Raw genomic sequence first — 19311 nt, 5'->3', positions numbered from 1 at the left:
AAAGAAGTCTGAAGTGACCAGCTGCGTATGTATCCTTTAACCCTAACACAACTGCATTTCCACATGAAATTTGCAGTTAAATGGACAAAGACCATTGGCTGAAACAACTAAACATGGATGTAAGGACCATGCTGGAATTTACAATACATATGCTGAAGGTTCCAGTCATGTTTGAAATAAGCCAAAGAACTCCAACACAGCCTGCTCTGCCACAGGTTTATTTACAAAATATTATTTACAGTTGATAACTGTCTTGACCTGATAAATAATAACATTTCCTCCACAGAGAAGGAATAAGACAGACCACCTACACATTTTTCTGTTACAAATACCCTATCCAGCCAACAAGACTATTCTCTGTTTTAAAAAGGGGCAGAGAAAAATAAGTACCTAAAGGGTTTGCTGTCTGTGGCACAAGTAAAGATATTAAGCAGGTTGGAGAGATGTAAATCTCCCTGCTGAACTGTGCATGTGCAAAACAGCAACATGCTGAGGTTACATGATCATGCAAGTGGCAGCAGAGTGTGCTGCTACTCCCAGCTTCTCCTCCAAAGAAAGAAGTACACCATGAGTTGGTGTTTAAGGCAAGAATAGCTGAATTAAAAAACATACCCCTTACCAGCAGCCTTGTGAAAGACTGAATAGTTTGTTCCTGTTGTAAAATAAGCAAGACAGAAGGCTGCTGAAGTGAGAAGGGATGTATGCCAGGGAGGGAATGGGCCCAATCCCTACATGCCTGTGTCCTTGTGCGTGTTCCCTGAATGTCCCAGTCTATCCGAACCCTCATCTCCAATCTTAAAACATTACCCACCAACCCCCAACCTCCTTTGTAGGTATCCTTGTGTTTCCATGTCATATACTGAGGGTCTGAAACTCCAGTACGTGGACTACAGGGATTACTTGGTGCCACACGGAACAGGCTACAGAAGACAGGGTTAAGAACAGTTTCTAAGACCAGTGCTCTGAAACGTACTGATGGCTGCTGTAGAGCTAAAGCAAGGGGGAACAGAAATGAGAGCAGGTGGTGCTGCCTCATGAGCCTTTTCAGTTCTGGATGTTTTGCTCTGCTTGGCCCAGTCACTCATTTGGAAGCAATTGCCATAGGAATGATTCCAAGTGATATCTGGTAAGAACGGGCATTTAGCAGGCTTAAGCGAGCAATGACTGATCACTCCTTAAAGCCTTGGATGCTACACAGGATCCTCTTCTGGTGGCCTGGAAGTGACACTCCCATCTGTTTCAAGTCCCTGAAGGAAATGGGAAAAGAAAGGAAAAAAATTACTTGCTGTTCTTGTTCCTTGGGGACTGGGATGTGGGTAAGGGCAGAAACAGTTATCAAGCATTAGTTAAGAAAGCTTCCTTTCCCTCAGTGCCTCCTCCTATGTGTACCTTTTCTCTAGAGAAAAGAAACTGCTAGATGTTCCTGCCCTTCCCCAGCTACCTCTGCCCACCCAGTCAACTGGCTTCTCCCACCTCATGCCCAGGCCTGTGCTCCCATTAAATCAGGACTCTGTCCATGTCAGCTTGTGATGGGGGCCACGGCTCAACCCTTTAGGAGGTCTGTCCCTGCTCTGTGCCTGCTCATTTGCTTTACAGGCAGCTCCAGCCAGGGCAGTTACATATGTCCCTGACCCTACAATGGAACACAGCTGGGTTGGTAAAGCATCTGAGTCCTCCTAAGGAGCCCAGAAGGACTTTGCTCTATGATAGAACAGTGCCTGGCTGATGGGGGAGGGAGGGATATCACTAGCCCATGTGGAGTTCAAGGCAAGGAAGTTATCTTATAAAGTCCTGCAAAGGTGGGGAGATGGTCAGGTCAGAGAACTGTCTGCCGCCTATTGCTTCCCTTTGCTGTTTGTGTCTGATGTGAGTTCAGAGCAACACAGGCCCCTGAAGAGCCTCAAGCATGGACAGTTAGGGAATTAGTTTCACAGTTTGGGCTGATCCCAATTCTTCTGGGTTGATTCTTCCCTTTTAGGGCAAGAAGCCAGTCCACTTCCATGTAACTGTATAGAGAAGGATGGAGACAAGCCTTCCAAGTAAATACGGGTGCCTGTTCAGATAGCACCGACACAGCTGTTAGTAGCATAGCCTGGGGTGCCCTGGGGGACCTTATCCTGCCCTTACTCAGCAGTGAGCTCCAGAATGGACTCCATGGTGTCCAGGCCGGCAGTGCGGAAGTTGGAGATGTAGCGCTTCATCCGAATGGATTCCAGCCACTCGGGGATGGATCGATAGGGGATCCCATCAGATCCACTGCAGCTGGGGAGCCGGAGCGTTACCCTAAAGATAGATAGAACCCTCATTAGCCTTGCAAATACCTTAAATGGCCAGTACTATGAGACAGTAGCGAAAGGGCGAGCACCCTCTGCCAGGGCTAGGCCAACTTCTCTGCTCTCTGCAGAGCGAGGTCAGACTGCCCAGGCCAATGGCCATGTCCTCCGTCACCACGACGGAGAGATGGCCGCTTTCTTCTGTGCGCAGAGCAGCCAAGGTGCCTCTCGCCAGCCTGCATCGCCAGCGCAAACTCTCCTTCTGCTGGAGCCAGGGAGGTGAAAAATCTCCCAGTTAACCTCTCCTCCTCCAGCGACAGCCTGCTTACCTGGGGTCAAAGTCTGCAACGGGCCGGAGGAGCTGGGGACTTGAGATGAAGTGTTGCAGCTGTGCCCGGATTTCCTGAAAATGAGGCCTCCTCATCCGATCGTGTGACCAACAGCTCTTCATGAGCTCATAGAGGATAGATGGGCAGTCCACGGGTGGGGGGAGCCGGTACCCGTCCTCCAAGCTTTTCATCACCTGCACAGAGGACACACAAATCTGGCCAAGAGCGGAGACCTCTGTGGGGCTGGGAGCGGGCAGTTCACCATTTTGCACAGCGTGCAGTCAGGGAGGGGCTGAAGCAGATTACACGTGTGTGAAGTAGGGTTTGGGCAGCACAGCAAAGGATCAGGGGACCTACGGGATGTCAAAAAGTGAAGTGGCATATGCATGTACTTTCAATCCTTTACTCGCTTAGCTCCCATTTGCCATTCAGGGCATGGGTTCATGAGAAGTGAGGACCAAATGATCCCGGCACAGGCCCGGTGAGAAAAGGGGAACCAGACTCTGAGGAATAATTTCAACAGCATGCGCTAACCTCACCGATCTGCTGAACCTGGAATGAGACCAGACATAACAGTCCAGAGCCAGAGGAAGAAGAGAAAGAAACCATCTCCAGACCCAAAGGCCATGACTGATTTAACCAGTCTTTAATTCGGCGCACTGCTGTTGACACCTGAACGTGGTTCAGAGGCCCAAACACTTACTGCCCTTGACTTGGTTGCATTGATTTTTAGCAGGGAGGGAGACATAGTAGTTATGTGCTCAAAAGAATGTCAAGACTGCAGGCTGAGGGAGATCTACGTAGTACTTGAGCTCAGTGTCTGTTACCTCTTGATTGGTCATATTCCCATATGGCTTGTCACCAAATGACAGCACCTCCCACATGACAATTCCAAAGCTCCAGACATCACTGGCTGATGTGAAAATCCGATGAGCAATGGCTTCTGGGGCTGTCCATCGGATGGGAATCTTACCACCCTGTGAAAGAGCAGACACATAGCATATCCAGCATGTATCGTTGAGTTGTATTTCTCCAGTACTTCCACACAAGGAGCTTACAAAAAGTGGTTCAAAGGCTCGGTCTGCTTCACTTGAAGTGACATGTAACCACCCCTGGGGAAATTTCTCAGAAGGACAGAAACGTTCTTGGAAAGTGAACGAGTTTAAGCCCCTCTTCAGTTAAATGCTACACAAAACCACTGCTGTGGAATTAAGAACCTGACACCAGTCACAGCCCTATTTTGGATGACACCAGACATTAGAATCATTGGGACTTTCATTGAAAGGGACCTGTAGATGTCTCTAGTCCAAACCCCTGATCACAGCAGGGCTGTCTTCAAAGCTAGATTTAGTTGAGTCCAAAAGATCAGACCTCTTATTTTGCTTCCCTTTTCAAAACCACAATCCCTCTGGATCTCCTTGCAAACAAAATCAACATGGACTCCAGACAGAAAAGTACCACCTTCCAAATTATCCACACTGTGACTTGCAGTTTTACTATGGGTTTTCCTCAGAGATTTTCCATCCAAATCTTCCCCCCCCCCCCCCCCTCCCGCATCTGGTGTTTCCTATTGTGAAGAAATTCTGCCATTCTTATCTGGCAGAATTCCAATCGCCCTGAGACTACAGTTCATTTACAAGAGTGAAAGATTGTTTTTGCATTACCTTCGTTTCATAGGTTCCCTCTGCATCATTCTCCAATATTCGGGAAAGACCAAAGTCAGACACCTTGCATTGAAGACTGCGTGTTACCAGGATGTTGCGAGCGGCCAGATCCCGGTGCACGTAGTTGTGTTCTGAAAGGTAGGTCATGCCAGAGGCTATTCCCTGCAGCATGCTCACGAGCTGCACAGAGCTAAATTTTTCCTCATTCTCCTGCATGGAAGAAGAAGTGAGAGAAGATCCTGGTCAAGTGACATCAATCTGCTTGGTTTCTAGTTACTGGCCTTACCAACTTGTAAAAGCGGGCATTGGTGAACAAGGAAAAAGGCAATGCTGCAACCCAAAGGACCCAACAGATTCTCACTAAGGGACTGGTAGTAGTCTCCAGAGTCATCATTAGGCATCTGCACTCCAACTGCCAAAGACAGCACTCTGGACACTGACCAAACTGGATGGCATCAAGCTTCAACTGCTGAGACTGGACATGTTAGTAAGCAGAAAGTAAGTGGATGCCTGGATCTTATTTCTAGGGTCCTAAACCCAAGTCAAGTGCAAGTTCCGGCAGTACACAAGCCTACTACAGATTGGGGTCTCTCACCCGGAGGAAGGTATCCAGCGCTCCATTCTCCATATACTCAGTGATGATCATCATTGGCCTCCCTTGAAGAAGACAAGAAGGTGTCAGCCTTTTTGTAATTCTCCTACTCTTGCCTTTCAATGCTCTCCACATTGCCCCAACACAGAGAACCATATCCAACCCCAGCCAACATCCCTACTCCACTGGCACAGCTGGCTGACGCTTCTCCTTACGCCTCCCCCAATGGTTTCCTATTCCTTGTGTCACACATATAACCTCACAGCATCCCTTACACTATCCCACCTTCTTATCCAAGAAGACCTCTCCTCACACTGCCTCATGACTCTGTTGGAAATCCACACCTCTCCTCCCTTCCTCATTCTCTGCCACAGGCTAACATGACAATGCCTGTCTTCTCCAAGCACAGCTTCTCTGACAGCATCCTTTCTAAGAAAGGTCTGAGAAATGTGCCAGTTTCTGCTTTCATTCCAGGATTCTCTCCCGCACACTCTTACTTTTGGTGACAACTCCTTCCAGTCGCACAATGTTCGGGTGATTGAATTGCCCCATAATTGTTGCCTCACGTAGAAAGTTCCACCACTGGGAGTCTGAATATGTTGACTTCAGGGTCTTGATGGCAACCACAATACGTTCTTTCCCTGGGAGCCGCAGGGACCCACGATAGACCTCCCCAAACTCCCCTGAGGACAACCAGAGGCAAAAGGTCACAGATGAACTTGGGAATGGGCAGCAAAATAAGAGTGTGGAAGATGGGGAGAGCAACAAGTAACTCACCCTCTCCAATGACATTCTCCATAGTGACACAAGAGACGTCCAGTTCCTTAGTGAATTCCAGTACCCCTCTGCTGGGGTCATCATACGGTTGCAGGTCTACATAGGGCTTCAACCAGACCTTCTCTACGGTAAAGGGAAACAACAGAGTGAGTAAATTAATCTGTCAACTCTTTGGACAAGCTTCGTAGGGCAAAGCTACAGAAGCAGAGGTCAATCCATGGGATTCTGACAATGGCAGTAAACAAATCTACCAAACATACATTGAAGACTAGAGCTGTTATTGGAAGAGGCAAATTACATCAGAAAATCCATGCCAGTGTCTGGTTTGAAACTACTGCTTCTTTTCATTCCTTCTGACCCATTCCAGGCTTCTCCCTGGTTCTACTACCCCTTTGAAGCTCACCTCGATCAAAGCCTGAAGTATTGTAATCTGGCCGTGCTTGTCTCCGACGAGCCTGCCTGGAACACAAGAAGCAGTCATGAAAATAAAACGGTCAGCAGATAGCAAAGAGAAAAGCAAGACTTCCAGGGTGTCTGCCCTAGTTGGTCAGGGACAGAGTTCAGGGTAGCACAGAGCAAAGTGGAACCAGACACTGCACCTACTTGGTAGAGTACAGCTAGCAAGAAAACGTGATGCTTCGTCTACATTTAGAATTGGAGCTTTGTTTCCATGCAGGTAGTTTTGTTCATCCTTCTGCTTGCTGAATTACAGATGTATTTCTATTTATTTTATGTTTTCTGTACACTTTCAGCACAAAACCTGATCTTCTTAAAACCAAACAATAGCAGCCTTATAGACATTTAGAAAGGAAGTAGAATTTTGTATCTGGGTAGAGGACCATTAAAGTAATGGTATACGGAAAATAGTTTGAAGTCACTGGATACATGTACTGCCCCCTTAATTGATCAGCAGCTATAGAAACGATTGTACCATAACAATATTTTTATTCATCTGTCATGATAACAGTATGATAGTGCTGGATTATAACAAAACTGAGTAATTACCACATTTTCCTCTGTCCTCAGCAGCAAGCATTATCTTACAGGTGTATCAATCCCTCCAATCCTGCTAATCAAAATTACTTACCGAGACTCATTCCATCTTGCCACAGCACACTGGTCTTACTCCTTCTTCTCTAACTAACCTCTACCTATCCAATATCCTGTGAGAAATCAGGGCCTCCCTCCCTTTCTCAAGCTCCCATAGCTCAGCTATTCCTACATCTATACTTTTTTCAATACCAAAAATCAACACTTACTTTCGCCGAAAGATGAAAAGTCCCAGAAACAGCCCAATAAATAGTAGAATTCCGAAGACAATAGAGACCATGACTCCACCAGACAGAGCTCCCGTGTCTGCAGAAACAAAGAGAAAGGCCATATCATTTAAAAGACCAAGAACTGTTTGTCTGGAATGTAGCAACCAGCTTCTACCAGCCAATGGTATTAGGTAAGCTACGGCTATTTGCCTTCCAAGCAGCAGAGCCACCAGATTTGAGTCCTACCGTACTGTTATTCGTGTGCATGGAGCACATTCTGGTGGGTAGCGGCTTGACTCTTGTCTACAGTCTTGGTCTTCCAGTTGAGTAATTTATCCCTATGCCTGATTTCCCACATAAATTCCATGACACTTTCAGAAATGAAGAACAGCTGTTCCTTCCCTCCCACTCCTCTCCAGCTACTCTTTCAGATCAGACCCTTCTCTCTGCTCAGTAGCTGATTCAGACTATGGCACAGCAAAGACATGATTTTCCCCCGCAGTCTAACTTGACTCTCTTCTTGTTTACGGAATTAATTTCCCCCTCCCCTTCCATCTATATCATCAGGGGTTGGTCCTTTACCTAATTACCTTGACAGAACCCACTGTCTGCTTAGGACTTTTGAAACAAGCAAGTATTGACTTTGGAATTTGCAGTCTAACATCATATTCCTGCTTTCTCAAAACTAAGCGTCAGGTGGTTTCATTTTTGTGGTTGGACAGCATTCAGATAGCTTTCACATAACACAGCTTGTCTTCTTCCATTTAGATTCTCAAGCTAAAGCCATCCATTTCCATACAGTATATTTGAATTCATCAGAGGAAGTGCTAAATGACCCCCATTGGTGAAGAATGTGTTTTTAAACCTTATTTCCCATAACTTAAAAAACTATTTAAAAAACTTAAAAATACCTTAATGAAAAGTGTTCATATCCATATCTAATGCGAATCTACATTTTTTAATATTTTCACTAAAGAGATTTAGGAAACCATCCAGAAGAAAGAAAATTCCTAAAGAAATTGTTTCAATAAACGAGCAGATTTTAAAGCAAGGAACAGCTTGCGTGACACAGACAACTGTGTCTGGAAGTGTTTCCTAACATCCAGTCCAATGGCCAGCATCTGTAAAGCCTAATTAACACTTGTTATTCTTGTTCAATTTGATGCTGACTCATGCCACTAAATTTATTAAAATCACCAGCTTAGTTACGCAGAAATCAAGAGGCAGAACTAATGTTCTTTTTTGTTAAAATCAACAAGGCAAGATTTGGAAGGTGAAATAATATATTTTATTAATGAAATGGACAAACTTTTAGGTACATAAGACTTCTGCAGGAAATTAAGAGATCTAAAGTCTCAAATTCAGATTAAAAAAAAAATGCCTCTCCCTGCAAATCTTGTTCCACCAATATCTCCAGACCATTACAGCTAAACAAGGCTTCTAGTATTATCAAAGAAGAACTCCCACCAAATGAAACCTTGCTGGCACTTCTCTTTAATCCCTTTCATATTCAAAATACCTTTGTCTTGGCATGATGAGGTGATCAACTTCTATTTAAAAAAAAAAATATTGATGAAAGTATTTTCTAACATGTTCTTTTACAATCAAAACCATCTAAGGTACATGTTAACTTAGATATTTTCCACAGAACCCCTGTGGTACATTATTCTGTTGGTTAAAGATCATTTATGTCATTATCATTTGGCACTGCAACTTCATGAAAATTTTACCGAAGGCTCCTGGTGCCAAAAAAAGCCCAATTTTTAAATTATATTCCAATCACGGTATCACAACTTCTTATCAGCTTTTACACAGTTAACTGTTTCGTTACATTAAGGCGTGCCTTTGCTTTCTTCCATGTCCTTATTTCATGACAATAAAACTAGCCTCTCAAAGGCATCATTTCAATGGATGTATTTCTAAAATTATCTACAGGGTCAATAGGAAGACCTGTGAATGTGTGGAATGAAGAGAAAGCAAACTCCGTTATAGAAAACTTTTGATAAAGGGGAAGCCTCAAGCCCCTGTGTAACCCAGGGAAAGAGGAGGTTGGATGCGAGGTCTGTATGAGATGCTCTCCGACACAGGAGAAAGGTCTTCTTGTGGCCTCAACAGCTTGGCCTTCTACACTTTGTGCTTTGGTGAACTTTTTTTAGCAGCACACACCACCTTTTTGGGCAGTTACATTCAGGGGCTGCACTACACACAGTGGAAATGATAAAGCTGGAAAAAAATAGTGGTGAGGTCCTTTGAGTTCTCCTTTTCACTAGTAACTTCCACACAAAAGGAGGCATATGGTAACCATTTTGCCAAAATTCGAACTTGGAAACACTAGCCAGAATAAAAATGTCTTTCAGGAGAACTAGACGAAGAGCTGGTTACGTAGTCTGCCAGTACAACACACAAACCTGAGACTGATCAGTTCTGAACAGGAAAGTACGAGCGGATTTTATATGACAGCAAGGAAACAGGGCAGATGTCTCCTTGTCCTACATTTTTACAAAGCAACAGGCTTGGCCCTGGTGACAAGGAACTCAGGAGCGCGGTGCCTGTGCCTCGCAGCTAGCAGAACACAAGGAGAGATCGGTGTACCATGTGAATATACCATCTGACGGAGAAGTGTCTCCCCAGTGAGGCAGATCCCAGTGGTTCCCTTTTACCTGGCGGAAGGGTGCGGAATTCCTGCTCCGGGGAGTAGGGCCCTGGGCCGAGGGGTGTGATGGATCTGACGCGGAGCAGGTAGGCTGTGTCTGGCTGCAGGTCTCTCAGAGTGACGTTGGGCTCGAGAAGGTGCTTCACTGTGTAACGTGCCTCCTCTCCCTGCGGAAATCAGACCGGGTCAAAGTAACGAACGCACACTGAACAAAGAGGACTCTTCCACCCCTTAGGGTGAAAGGGGGAAGAACGGACAAGGCAGGCGTCACCTTCTCAAAGAACATGACCTCATACTCCACCGAGGTCCGGCTGCGCTGCCGCGGGGCAAGCCAAGAAACAGAAAGACTGCTGTCATCTCTCTGTGTCAGGATAAACTGGGATACTGTCACCGGAGCTGCCGGGGGGAGAACAGAGAACGTCAGGAAGAAATACAAACAGAATGCAGACTAGGGCCGCTCTCCACCAGAAGCTCTCTCTTTCCTTCTCTGGTCATACCATGCAACTGGAACTGGCTCTCACTGCCACTGCCACTCCCTCATCTTTCTCTTCTGTGCTGAAAGGGAAATGAGGTCTCCGGTTGTAATTAATTGCTTTCCGTGAATAGTATGCTTCTACACCAGCAGTGGAAGCATAACTTTGTTTGGCCCTCAAAACAAAATCAGTGTTCCAAGAAATTACATTTAACGCAGCACTGCACTGAAAGTGTTCGATCCGAAATAAAAACGTTAGGATTTTATGCTCTTACGGCAGCAGTAACACAACTATCCTACGTGATTTATGAATGCAGCTCCATTTCGTAAGGGTACAGTGAAATTCAATGCTCAAAATCTCTCAGCTGACTGCGAGTGCATGCTGTTCATGAATATAAAGGTAATTCTCAACAGTCTGCAAGGACTGAAGAGTCAAGCCTGGTTCTCTCCTTGTCGTTCATCATCACTGGGAAGTGATGAGGCGAGCCAAAAGTAGCTCTGCTTTTCTAGCTCAGAGTTGTGCTGCCCCCGCATAGCATCAGGAAGAAAAGTCGTATTTTGTCACTAAATCAGAACTTGGGGAAAGCACCAGGGGCTGTTGAGCACTGTGATGTCACTTTTCTATAATCATCCTTCACAGCACTCTGGGAAGTAATCACAGGACAGCCAAACTAGACAGCTTGAGAAACGTGTCAAGAACTTGCATTTTTTTAGCATCCTCATTTCTCCAGGCTTTCAGAGCTTTTTTTCCACACCCCAGTTACAGCAGGGTTTCTATTGTGTTTGGTCGGATTTTTTGCAATATCTGAGTCACGCGAAATATTCCACGCCACAGTCCCCGTTCTTCCTGTCACACAGGTAACAGCACTTAGGCTGGACTACACTAGTGTATGACAGGGAGGGCTTTACCCTCCTCACCTCTCTTAAGTCCTTGGCAGATTCTTAGCTCTCGGTGGGCAATGATTACCGCTGGTTTGACTTGCAAGGAATATGACTGATGGACTTTACGTGCCAGAGGCAGAGGTACCTTACCGTCCTTATCGTACCATACTAACACATGTGGCAGACAGAAGGAGAAGGTGGAGAAAGCTTAAACATTCACAGAGATTCCTCTTCCTTTTCCCGATGAGCAGGAAGAACTTCTCTGTGCTTCTGCTAACCTGCATGTCCAACTGCGACCCAGACAGCTGAAGCAGTTCTCTGTGGAGCAGGTCCCATTCCTGAGACACCATTATGGGCTTCCACAGCAAACGTGTAGTTGGTGTAAGCTTCTAGGCCGTCCACGTCCACAGCAGGTTTAGTGAGACCAGAAGCACTGGGGGAGAATACCACACCAGGCTCACAGGGCTCACACGACGGGAAATGGCAGCGCTGACAGAAGACCGTGTAAGTCAGGTCCTTTCGCCCACCATGGTCACTGGGTGGCTGCCACCACAGACTCAGCTGCGTGCCAATAAGGGAGAAGCTGACGTTGCGGGGAGCTGAGGGGGGGCCTACAAGAAGCATGAAAGAAAGTATTAGAGCCAGCTGTTAATACCCAAAGTACTCTGGCAGTTTCCCACCTGCTGATGCATTTCGAACGGAGCCCTCTGTCCACCCCAGCCTCTGCCCCTCTGATCTCTCATCCCCATTTCCCAACGTTTTGTTTCCTCCCATCTCCTTGTTCACAGAAATGGAACGGTTTGGCTTGGAAAGGACCTTCACAGATCACCTAGTTCAACCCCACTGCCGTGGGCAGGGACGTCTTTCACTACATCAGTTGCTCAAAGCCCCATCCAACCTGACCTCGAACACTTCCAACGATGGGGCATCCCCAGCTTCTCTGGGCAACCTGCTCCAGTGTCTCACCACCGTAAAAAATGTCTTCCGTATGCCCCATCTAAATCTACTCTCTTTCAGTTTAAAACCGTTGCCCCTTGTCCTGTCACTACAGGCCACGGTAAAAAGTCTTTCTTCATCTTTCTTATACGCGCCCTTTAAGTATTAAAAGGCTGCAATAAGATCTCCCCGGAGCCCTCTCTTCTCCAGGCTGAACAACCCCAACTCTCTCAGCCTTCCTTCATTATGAGAGGTGTTCCAGCCCTCTGATTGTTTTTTGTGACCCTTTTCTGGACTCACTTTAACAGGTCCATGTCTCTCTTGTACTGGGGACCCCAGAGCTGGATGCAGTACTCCAGGTGGGGTCTCACGAGAGAAGAGGGAGAGAATCACCTCCCTCAACCTGCTGGCTATGCTTCTTTTTATGCAGCCCAGGATACGACTGGCTTTCTGGGCTGCAAGCTCATATGGCCAGCTTATGTCCAATTTTTTGCCCACCAGTATCCCTAAGTTCTTCTCAGTAGGGCTGCTCTCAGTAAGTTCATCCCCCAGTCCGTACAGATATTGTTCTTTTTTTCCATTTGTGACTCACGGGTGCAAGCAACGTTCTGGCCCTCCGAAGGTGCTCGGTAGAAGCCTGCATTGCAGGAACAAGACGTAGCCCCCGACTCATTGGACAAGCTGTTGGGGGGGCACTTCAGGCAGTGTTTAGTCTCCAGGGAGTGACGGTAGAATCCTCGCTGGCAGGCTGTGAAAAGACAAGCAAGATCAATAATAAACCGAGATCAACAAGAAATCACCTGCCGGTTTTGTTGAGCTTCTTGAACGCTCCTTTATCTGCTTGCTTTTCTTCCATTTTCTTATCTCGCAGAAATATTTAGGTTGGAAGGGGCCCCTGGAGGTCACCTAGACCAATCATCTTCTCAGCAGACAGAGAGGAGATGCAAACTCAAGGTAGGATCAACGTTACAATAGGACTTGTAGACTGAAGAAGGGGGAGCTCATTCCTCACGGATACTGTACGAAAACAGAAGCTGGTCAACCTCAGAGACTTCTTTCAACATAAACCCAGACTGGTCCCTACCTTGCCCTTCAAGCTTTCCACACCATAAATAAGAGCTGTAAATACTAGCTCCAAGTCCTTGCACTCCTCAGAGTCCTCTGCTCGCTGACTTCATATGGGATAGCCAGTGGGCTGCTTAGCAGAAGCATCTTTCCTGATGTCAAGTGTTGTACCAGAGCATCACCCAGCAGGGCCCTAGGGAATATCTAGATAACTATCAGTTCGCCTAACAGCACTGAGTGTAACCAGCTAAGGAGCCAACACAGACCGCAAAAGAACAGGTGCCACGTGCTTTCTATTTCTAGTCCTACAAAAATAAGCAGCCACATCCTTCTCTAAGTGTAACATCGGACACTCTGTTTTTGCTGCACTACTGTTAGCTTGATCTACAGAAGCACTGGTCTGTCTCCCAGTTATCTCAAGGGCAATGCTTCACCTCTAGAGGTGTGCAGCAAGGAGAAAAAGAGTGAGTGAGGGTTGAAGTAACCTGTGAATTTAATGGTTTACCGGCCTATGCTAAATGAATCTATCAAATGTTCTTAAACTAAAGAAACAAACAACCTATCACTAATCTGACGGTTGAGGAATGCACGCACTAATTTTCTGCCACGGCATTTACCTTGCATTTAGTTTGCGCATTGAGGGAATGACCCTTTTCATATTGCGCTGTAAAAGCAACAATGTTCTGTGTAATCCCTCAGGAGATCCCAAAGGAGAAAGCCATCTGCTCAGGAGCCTGACACAAATGGCTTACTGCAGTGGAGCATAGCACAGGAAATTATCCTTTGTACAGAAGACAAAAAATAATCCCACCTACCACATGACACAGAGGAGCACCTGAGAGACCCCCAAAAATTTCCACTAACAAAGGCCAAACAAGACTCCACACCATCAGTCTCAGGAAGAGTCATTATCCTCACTGTACGTTGAGATCTCGCTCTAGATCAGAGAAGCGGCTTCAGCTCATTCCTGTTGGTCCCCCCTCTTGCCCTGGGATGGCAGGCAGACTGCCCCAATAACACTGGACGATGACAACTGGCCTATCAGTTCCATAGGAGCACCACTGCACAACCATTTGGGGATACTGTGACAGTACACAGGCCAAAAGGATTTGCAGCAGTGAAGCCTGAAGAGCACGGGAAGAAGAAATAATCACAAGAAGCAGGAGCGACCAGCCCCTTGCAATTTTGGGAAATAACCACTCAGGAAAGTCTATCATTCTGAGCTACAATCATGCAACTATGTGGTCAGTGATAGCAAGGGCTGTTGAAAGAACTGAAAGGCTCAAGCACTGATTGTCACCAGCCCAAAGAGATTCCATTTATATTCCAGATATGGGCAAGAAGAAAGGTTACTTTGGTCTCCAGGCTGCTCACGACCGAGAATGCTTCTACGTGCTGGAGCGAAGATGAAAGCTTTGTGGCCTCCTGCCACTATGCTCCAGCATAAGATTTCTAAATTCCTAACACTGGATCAGTTTGAGTCAGGAGAACTTTGACAGCAACACGAAAAACAAACGAGGCGCAGGGCCACGGACTTGCGTAACGCAGAAGTTTTGATGTTCCCTGGATAACACTACCTGCCACGAATATCGGAGACATACACGCCCTCTTACTACCAGGCTGAGACAGTCAGCGAGTCAATCGGGTAAATCTGGCTTTGGGGACCTTCGCGAGAACAGTTAGCTCTGATCCCCAGAGCCTCGGTCAGGCTCCGCTCCCCCAGCCCCGGTCCGCCCCTGCGTGACCCGCCGGCGCTGCCGAGACCCTTCGAGCAGCAGAGCTGCCCCCCCCGGAGACCACCGCACGCCTCGCAGCCAGCGACCCGCACGGGGGACGCGGGGGCGAAGGGCCAAACCCCGGAGGTACCCGCGCAACCCCCCGGCCGGCCGGACCGCCCCACGCCACCTCGGCCCGTGCCTCGGTCGGGAAACCACCCCCCCGGGACGCGCGGGCAGGAGCGGACGCGCCCGGCTGCCCCCCCACGGCCCCCCACCCGGGGGTCGGTGCCGGCCGCCGCCTGACCGCCACAACCGCCCGGCGCCCCGCATCGGCAAGCGGGGCCCACGCACCCGCCGCGCCGGCCGGCAGGGGGCTGCCCGCCACCGGCACCGGGGGCTGCCCGCCACCGGCAGAGGGGCTGCCCGCCCGCCACCGGCACCGGCGGCTGCCCGCCCGCCACCGGCACCCGGCGCGACGCCTCCCGCTCCGAGCGGCCGCGGCCGGCCCTGCCGCATGAGGCGGGGAGTGGGGGGGGGCGAGGAGGGGCTGCCCGGCGGGCAGGGGAGCCCGGCTCCCAGGGCTGCCCCCCGCCCTTCCCTGCAGATCCCGGCTGGCGGGTCTCTCTGCTCCCGCCTGGCCCCCGGCAACTGGTTTACCCCGGCCCTTGGGTAGCCGGCTGCGGGGGACGTGATGGGGAGGGAAAACAAACAAACAAACAAACAACCCCCCCCCCCAAAACAAAAGAAAAAAACAAACACACACAAACAAACAAACAAAAAAAACCAAACCAAAACCCAAAAACAAACCAAAACAAACAAAAAAAAACCCCAACCCCCCCCCAAAACCAAACAAACAAATAAAAAACAAAAAAAACCCAAAACAGGTGCGGGAAAGCGTCTGCTCAGCACCACTCGCCAGGCACCTGAGGACTGAGAGGGTGGCAGGGGCTCTCCCACCGTTCCTTATTGCTGCGGGAGCTCAGAGGGACATGGCCGGTGAGCACCGGCCACCCCGCAGAGCCCGTCCGGGAACCCAAACGCCGGCCAGGGGCACAGCCGGCCCTCGTATTCGGGGCAAGTGACGTACCTCAGGAGGTTCATCGCAGAGCTTGGGGTTTATCGGCAGCAACGTCTGCAACGCTGCAGGAGGCTGAGATAGAATGCCCTGGGCTGGCACGGTTTTTCTGGGATGGTGGGATGGCCGAGCCGTTCTGTACCCAGCAGAGCTTTACATGGCTGGGAATTCCAGCCAAGAGGCTGAGCGAGCTAGCCAAGAACCTCAACCTCTGGCTTTCTGTTGCCTCCTGTCCTGCAACAGAGGTCAGGTTCTCCTCCCTGTTACGAGGCAAAGGTTTAGGCTTTCCTCTTTTTTTTTTTTTTCTTTTTTTTAAGTTCCTACTTAAGGCAAAACTCAGAAGACACTGCCAGGTCTTCCTCCATCCTGTCCCCCTTTACATGTTTGAAGGAGAAGTCCTTCCATCTTCTGAGGACAAAGTAGAACCTGTAACCTCGGCCTTTATCCTGACCTGGATTGTTCCCAGTCCTTTGCGCAATGCCTGGTCTTTTCCGCTGAGGGAGAGGGCCCCAAGATAACCCCAGCAGGCAACTTACATGCACCTTCTCCTCTGATCCTCCAGTAAGACACTGCTCTGGACTTGCAGTACCTCTCCCTACCCCTGCTAGGTTCTCCCCTCTGCCCTTCCTCTCCTGGGAGACCCCCCCAGTTCCTACTGAGCCTACCAAAGACACCTCTGGCTGCAGCTGTACTTGGGCAGAGTGGGATAAAAGCACAGCTGTAGAATGAACCTATGCTGTGATAGCAGCCAGGGCTTGTCCAGACGTGACAGCTTCCCTGCCCCTTCCCAGGGGAGTGCTCTCGGGAGGGCGGGGAGAGCTCTGGAGCACCTAAGTGGAAAAACTGGCTGGGCTGTGCAAGGAGAGGGGATTGCTGGAGGAGGGCAAGGATCTTGTGCTTCAACCTTCACCAGCTCCCCAAGCGAAATGAGCAGCTAAGCGGTGGGGATTCACAGAGGCACCAGATCCTTGTGGCAGAGCAAAGGCAGAACAAAGCAGAGAGACAGGGCAGCCGCTGACCCTGTAAGCAGTGCATGGATTCCTTTTTCTATATGCCTTAGCCTCGTGCCATATGGTTCTGACAAGAGTGGAGATGTGCTGTCTTTTACCTCCCTCTGTGCAGCAATACATATCCCTCCAAACACCACACATATCCTCTGCCCTGACAAACACACAAAGTTGCCCTAAGAAGCTGAATCTCGTCACCTCTGTGGCAAAGGGAGCGCCCTGCACTGCTTGCTCCAACAACCCTGCCTGGTGCTGTGGCTCCAGTACCCCAGTGACTCCTATGCTTGCTAATTGCTCTTCCTCAGAAATGAGCCAGGCGCTGACAGTACTGTGCAATGTGCTTTACATGGTTTCTCATGGCAGAGGAGCCATCCCAGTCCAAGCAGAAGGGGACACAGAAGAGAAACTTGCCCCCCTCTGGCTCTCAGCTTTCCAGTCACGGGACAAATACACTGTTCCGTGCATCTGACCTGTCTGCCCTGGGAGAATAAGGCTGCCATTTAAGGGTTGGGAACCAGTTGTTGAGTGAGTCAGTGTCAATCACACAGTTACAGCTCGCAGAAACTAGCTCCAGAGCTGAAGGCTCCTGGATGAAGCCCAAGAGGGAGTGGAGAGGTGTGTGCAGGTCTTACACCTGACACACGGGGAGAAAAATCACAGTTGAAGAAGAGAAGCTAAGGAGGGGACGAAAGGCGTAAGATACACCTGGCAGGCACGAGAGAGGTAGACCACGCTAACTCCCCCGATCCCGCTCCATGCTTACGGACGCTCTGATCTCTAGCTACCTGGAACCTCTCCATGGCCCGCAGCCAGCGTCTGTCTGCGTACTCACCTACGCAGCTCCCGTCGACCTCCTCAAACCCCACAGCACAGAGGCATCGGCCCATTGGTACCAGCCACTCCCCGTCAGTGCTGCAGTGCATCCTTGGGGGAGAGCCCACTTCTTCAGCTGCATACTCCACGCAGACCCCGGGCACTTCTGTCAGCCCCTCTGAACCCGCCAGCGTCTCTGGAAAACGGGCCAGGCCCCGCACCGCCTCCGGGCAAGTCTTGTAATACACTCGGACAGACACCATCGCTACACAAGCCCCGGAGTTCTGGAAAGCCAAGTAGAAGCCCCGGCGAGACAGCTTCCCGATGGGGCACACTTCTGTGTTCAGCTGCATGGCGCCCGATTCGATGTCTCTGCTTGTGAAGCTTCGATCTGCTGCCACGGTGTTGAGCTAAGCGAAAAAGACAACAGCTTTAACACCTGAGCAGGCAGCAGCAGCTGAGATACCCACGCCTCCCAAACTTCTTTTACACTAAGGCCTTTTAGAAGCTGTATGGCCAACTGCTTCTAATGCCAGTGCACCGCATGCTTTCTTTGCGCTTGGAAGAGGTGTTGACAACGGGGGCTGCGTCCTGTCTTGCCTCCTTACTTTCCATCATCTCCTTTCAACTCCTTGGCAGTCATTCACTGGTCTTGTACAGTACCCTATGTTCTGGGTCTCTGATCTCAGAGGTCTTTAGGAACTGCCCCTAAAGGAGCAAATCTCCCTTCCGTGATATTTTGTTTTGTTTGCAAATTGTATGCAGTAAAATCACAACATGGCTTAGAGTTGTGGTTTTAAATTGACCAGTGAATTACAGCCACCTGTTTCTAGGCTATACTTGATGCAGATCAGATCATCTACCACAAGGTGCTTCTCATGCGGCACTCAACGCATTTCAGCACTGTAGATACTTGGGTGAAAAATGTTCCCATGCTCTTACATTTCCACTGCCTCAGCAAACGAAGGATAAGAGAGTGAGTGAGAGATGCTTTCAGTGCTTGGGCAAACAGAAAAGGCCTCTGTGACTTCATGTGATATGGAAAAGGTGGACTACAGGTGGGGTGGCCTTTCTTCTCAGAGGCAGAGCCTGATAACTGATCCTCTCCACCACAGGCCCCTCTCCATTGCACAATACCACCCACTCCACTTAGCTGGATCTGGCAGCGGGATCATAAGGCAGGTTTAGAAGTTGTGGAGGTATCGCACAAATTCACGTGGCAGGCTGCAGGGGAGGTGGAGCAGCACTGAGGAAGGAGGGAATCAGTTACCCGAGTCCTGCTCTGCCTGTGGTGGCTTTTACTGTTGTTTTCATCACATGCCATTTAAACTGCAGAGGAAAGGGCAGTCAAATAATTTAGGTCTGTGGCTTCTTTTAAGACAGAACTGGGTTATAGAATTTCCTCTACAAAAAGGCTGAGGTTCCCTGTTCTGCAATTCAAATGTTTCCATGGCAAGAGGGCACAATGTTGGGGGAAACAGCAGTTAAAATATAGTGGTGCTAAATACTTTCACACAGGGGAGAATTTCATTATAGCAAACCATCACCTCCAGTTTTAGAAAATAAGACCCTGTATCTCGTAACAATCAGAGTAAATGATCAGGAGCACAGAGACCTGAACTGGATTCTCTTCTTCACTTGGTCTAATCTTGCTTTATTACCTAAGGCAAGTCAAATTCCTTTGGTCTCTGCTTTGCTATTTCTAAAAATTGGTGTAAACATCCAGTACTGTTACAACACTTTAGAATCCCCACCTACATGGTGTCCAGTTAAAAAAGTGGTTACGCAAAATGGAG

At 48.7% G+C, this 19311-nt stretch overlaps 1 protein-coding gene across 2 annotated transcripts in view; it reads right to left on the bottom strand.

The window, feature by feature from the left end:
• Positions 1-206: 206 nt before the first annotated feature.
• Positions 207-19311, bottom strand: part of EPHA1 (EPH receptor A1) — a 34742-nt gene continuing 15637 nt past the window's right edge. For both annotated transcript variants that reach the window (XM_075034604.1, XM_075034605.1), the window contains exons 4-18: positions 17535-17925; positions 12430-12585; positions 11180-11512; positions 9819-9943; positions 9555-9714; positions 6895-6991; positions 6039-6094; positions 5636-5758; positions 5356-5541; positions 4862-4923; positions 4267-4476; positions 3430-3579; positions 2603-2796; positions 2128-2283; positions 207-1247 (exon numbers count right to left, since the gene is read on the bottom strand). In XM_075034604.1, the coding sequence (XP_074890705.1) occupies positions 1169-1247; positions 2128-2283; positions 2603-2796; positions 3430-3579; positions 4267-4476; positions 4862-4923; positions 5356-5541; positions 5636-5758; positions 6039-6094; positions 6895-6991; positions 9555-9714; positions 9819-9943; positions 11180-11512; positions 12430-12585; positions 17535-17925 (2478 nt within the window). In that variant the 3' untranslated portion in view covers positions 207-1168. The remainder of the gene's footprint in view (positions 1248-2127; positions 2284-2602; positions 2797-3429; positions 3580-4266; positions 4477-4861; positions 4924-5355; positions 5542-5635; positions 5759-6038; positions 6095-6894; positions 6992-9554; positions 9715-9818; positions 9944-11179; positions 11513-12429; positions 12586-17534; positions 17926-19311) is intronic.

This window comes from Buteo buteo, chromosome 8, assembly GCF_964188355.1.
Source record: "Buteo buteo chromosome 8, bButBut1.hap1.1, whole genome shotgun sequence".
NCBI lineage: Eukaryota > Metazoa > Chordata > Aves > Accipitriformes > Accipitridae > Buteo > Buteo buteo.
This window is presented reverse-complemented; position numbering and strand designations above follow the sequence as displayed.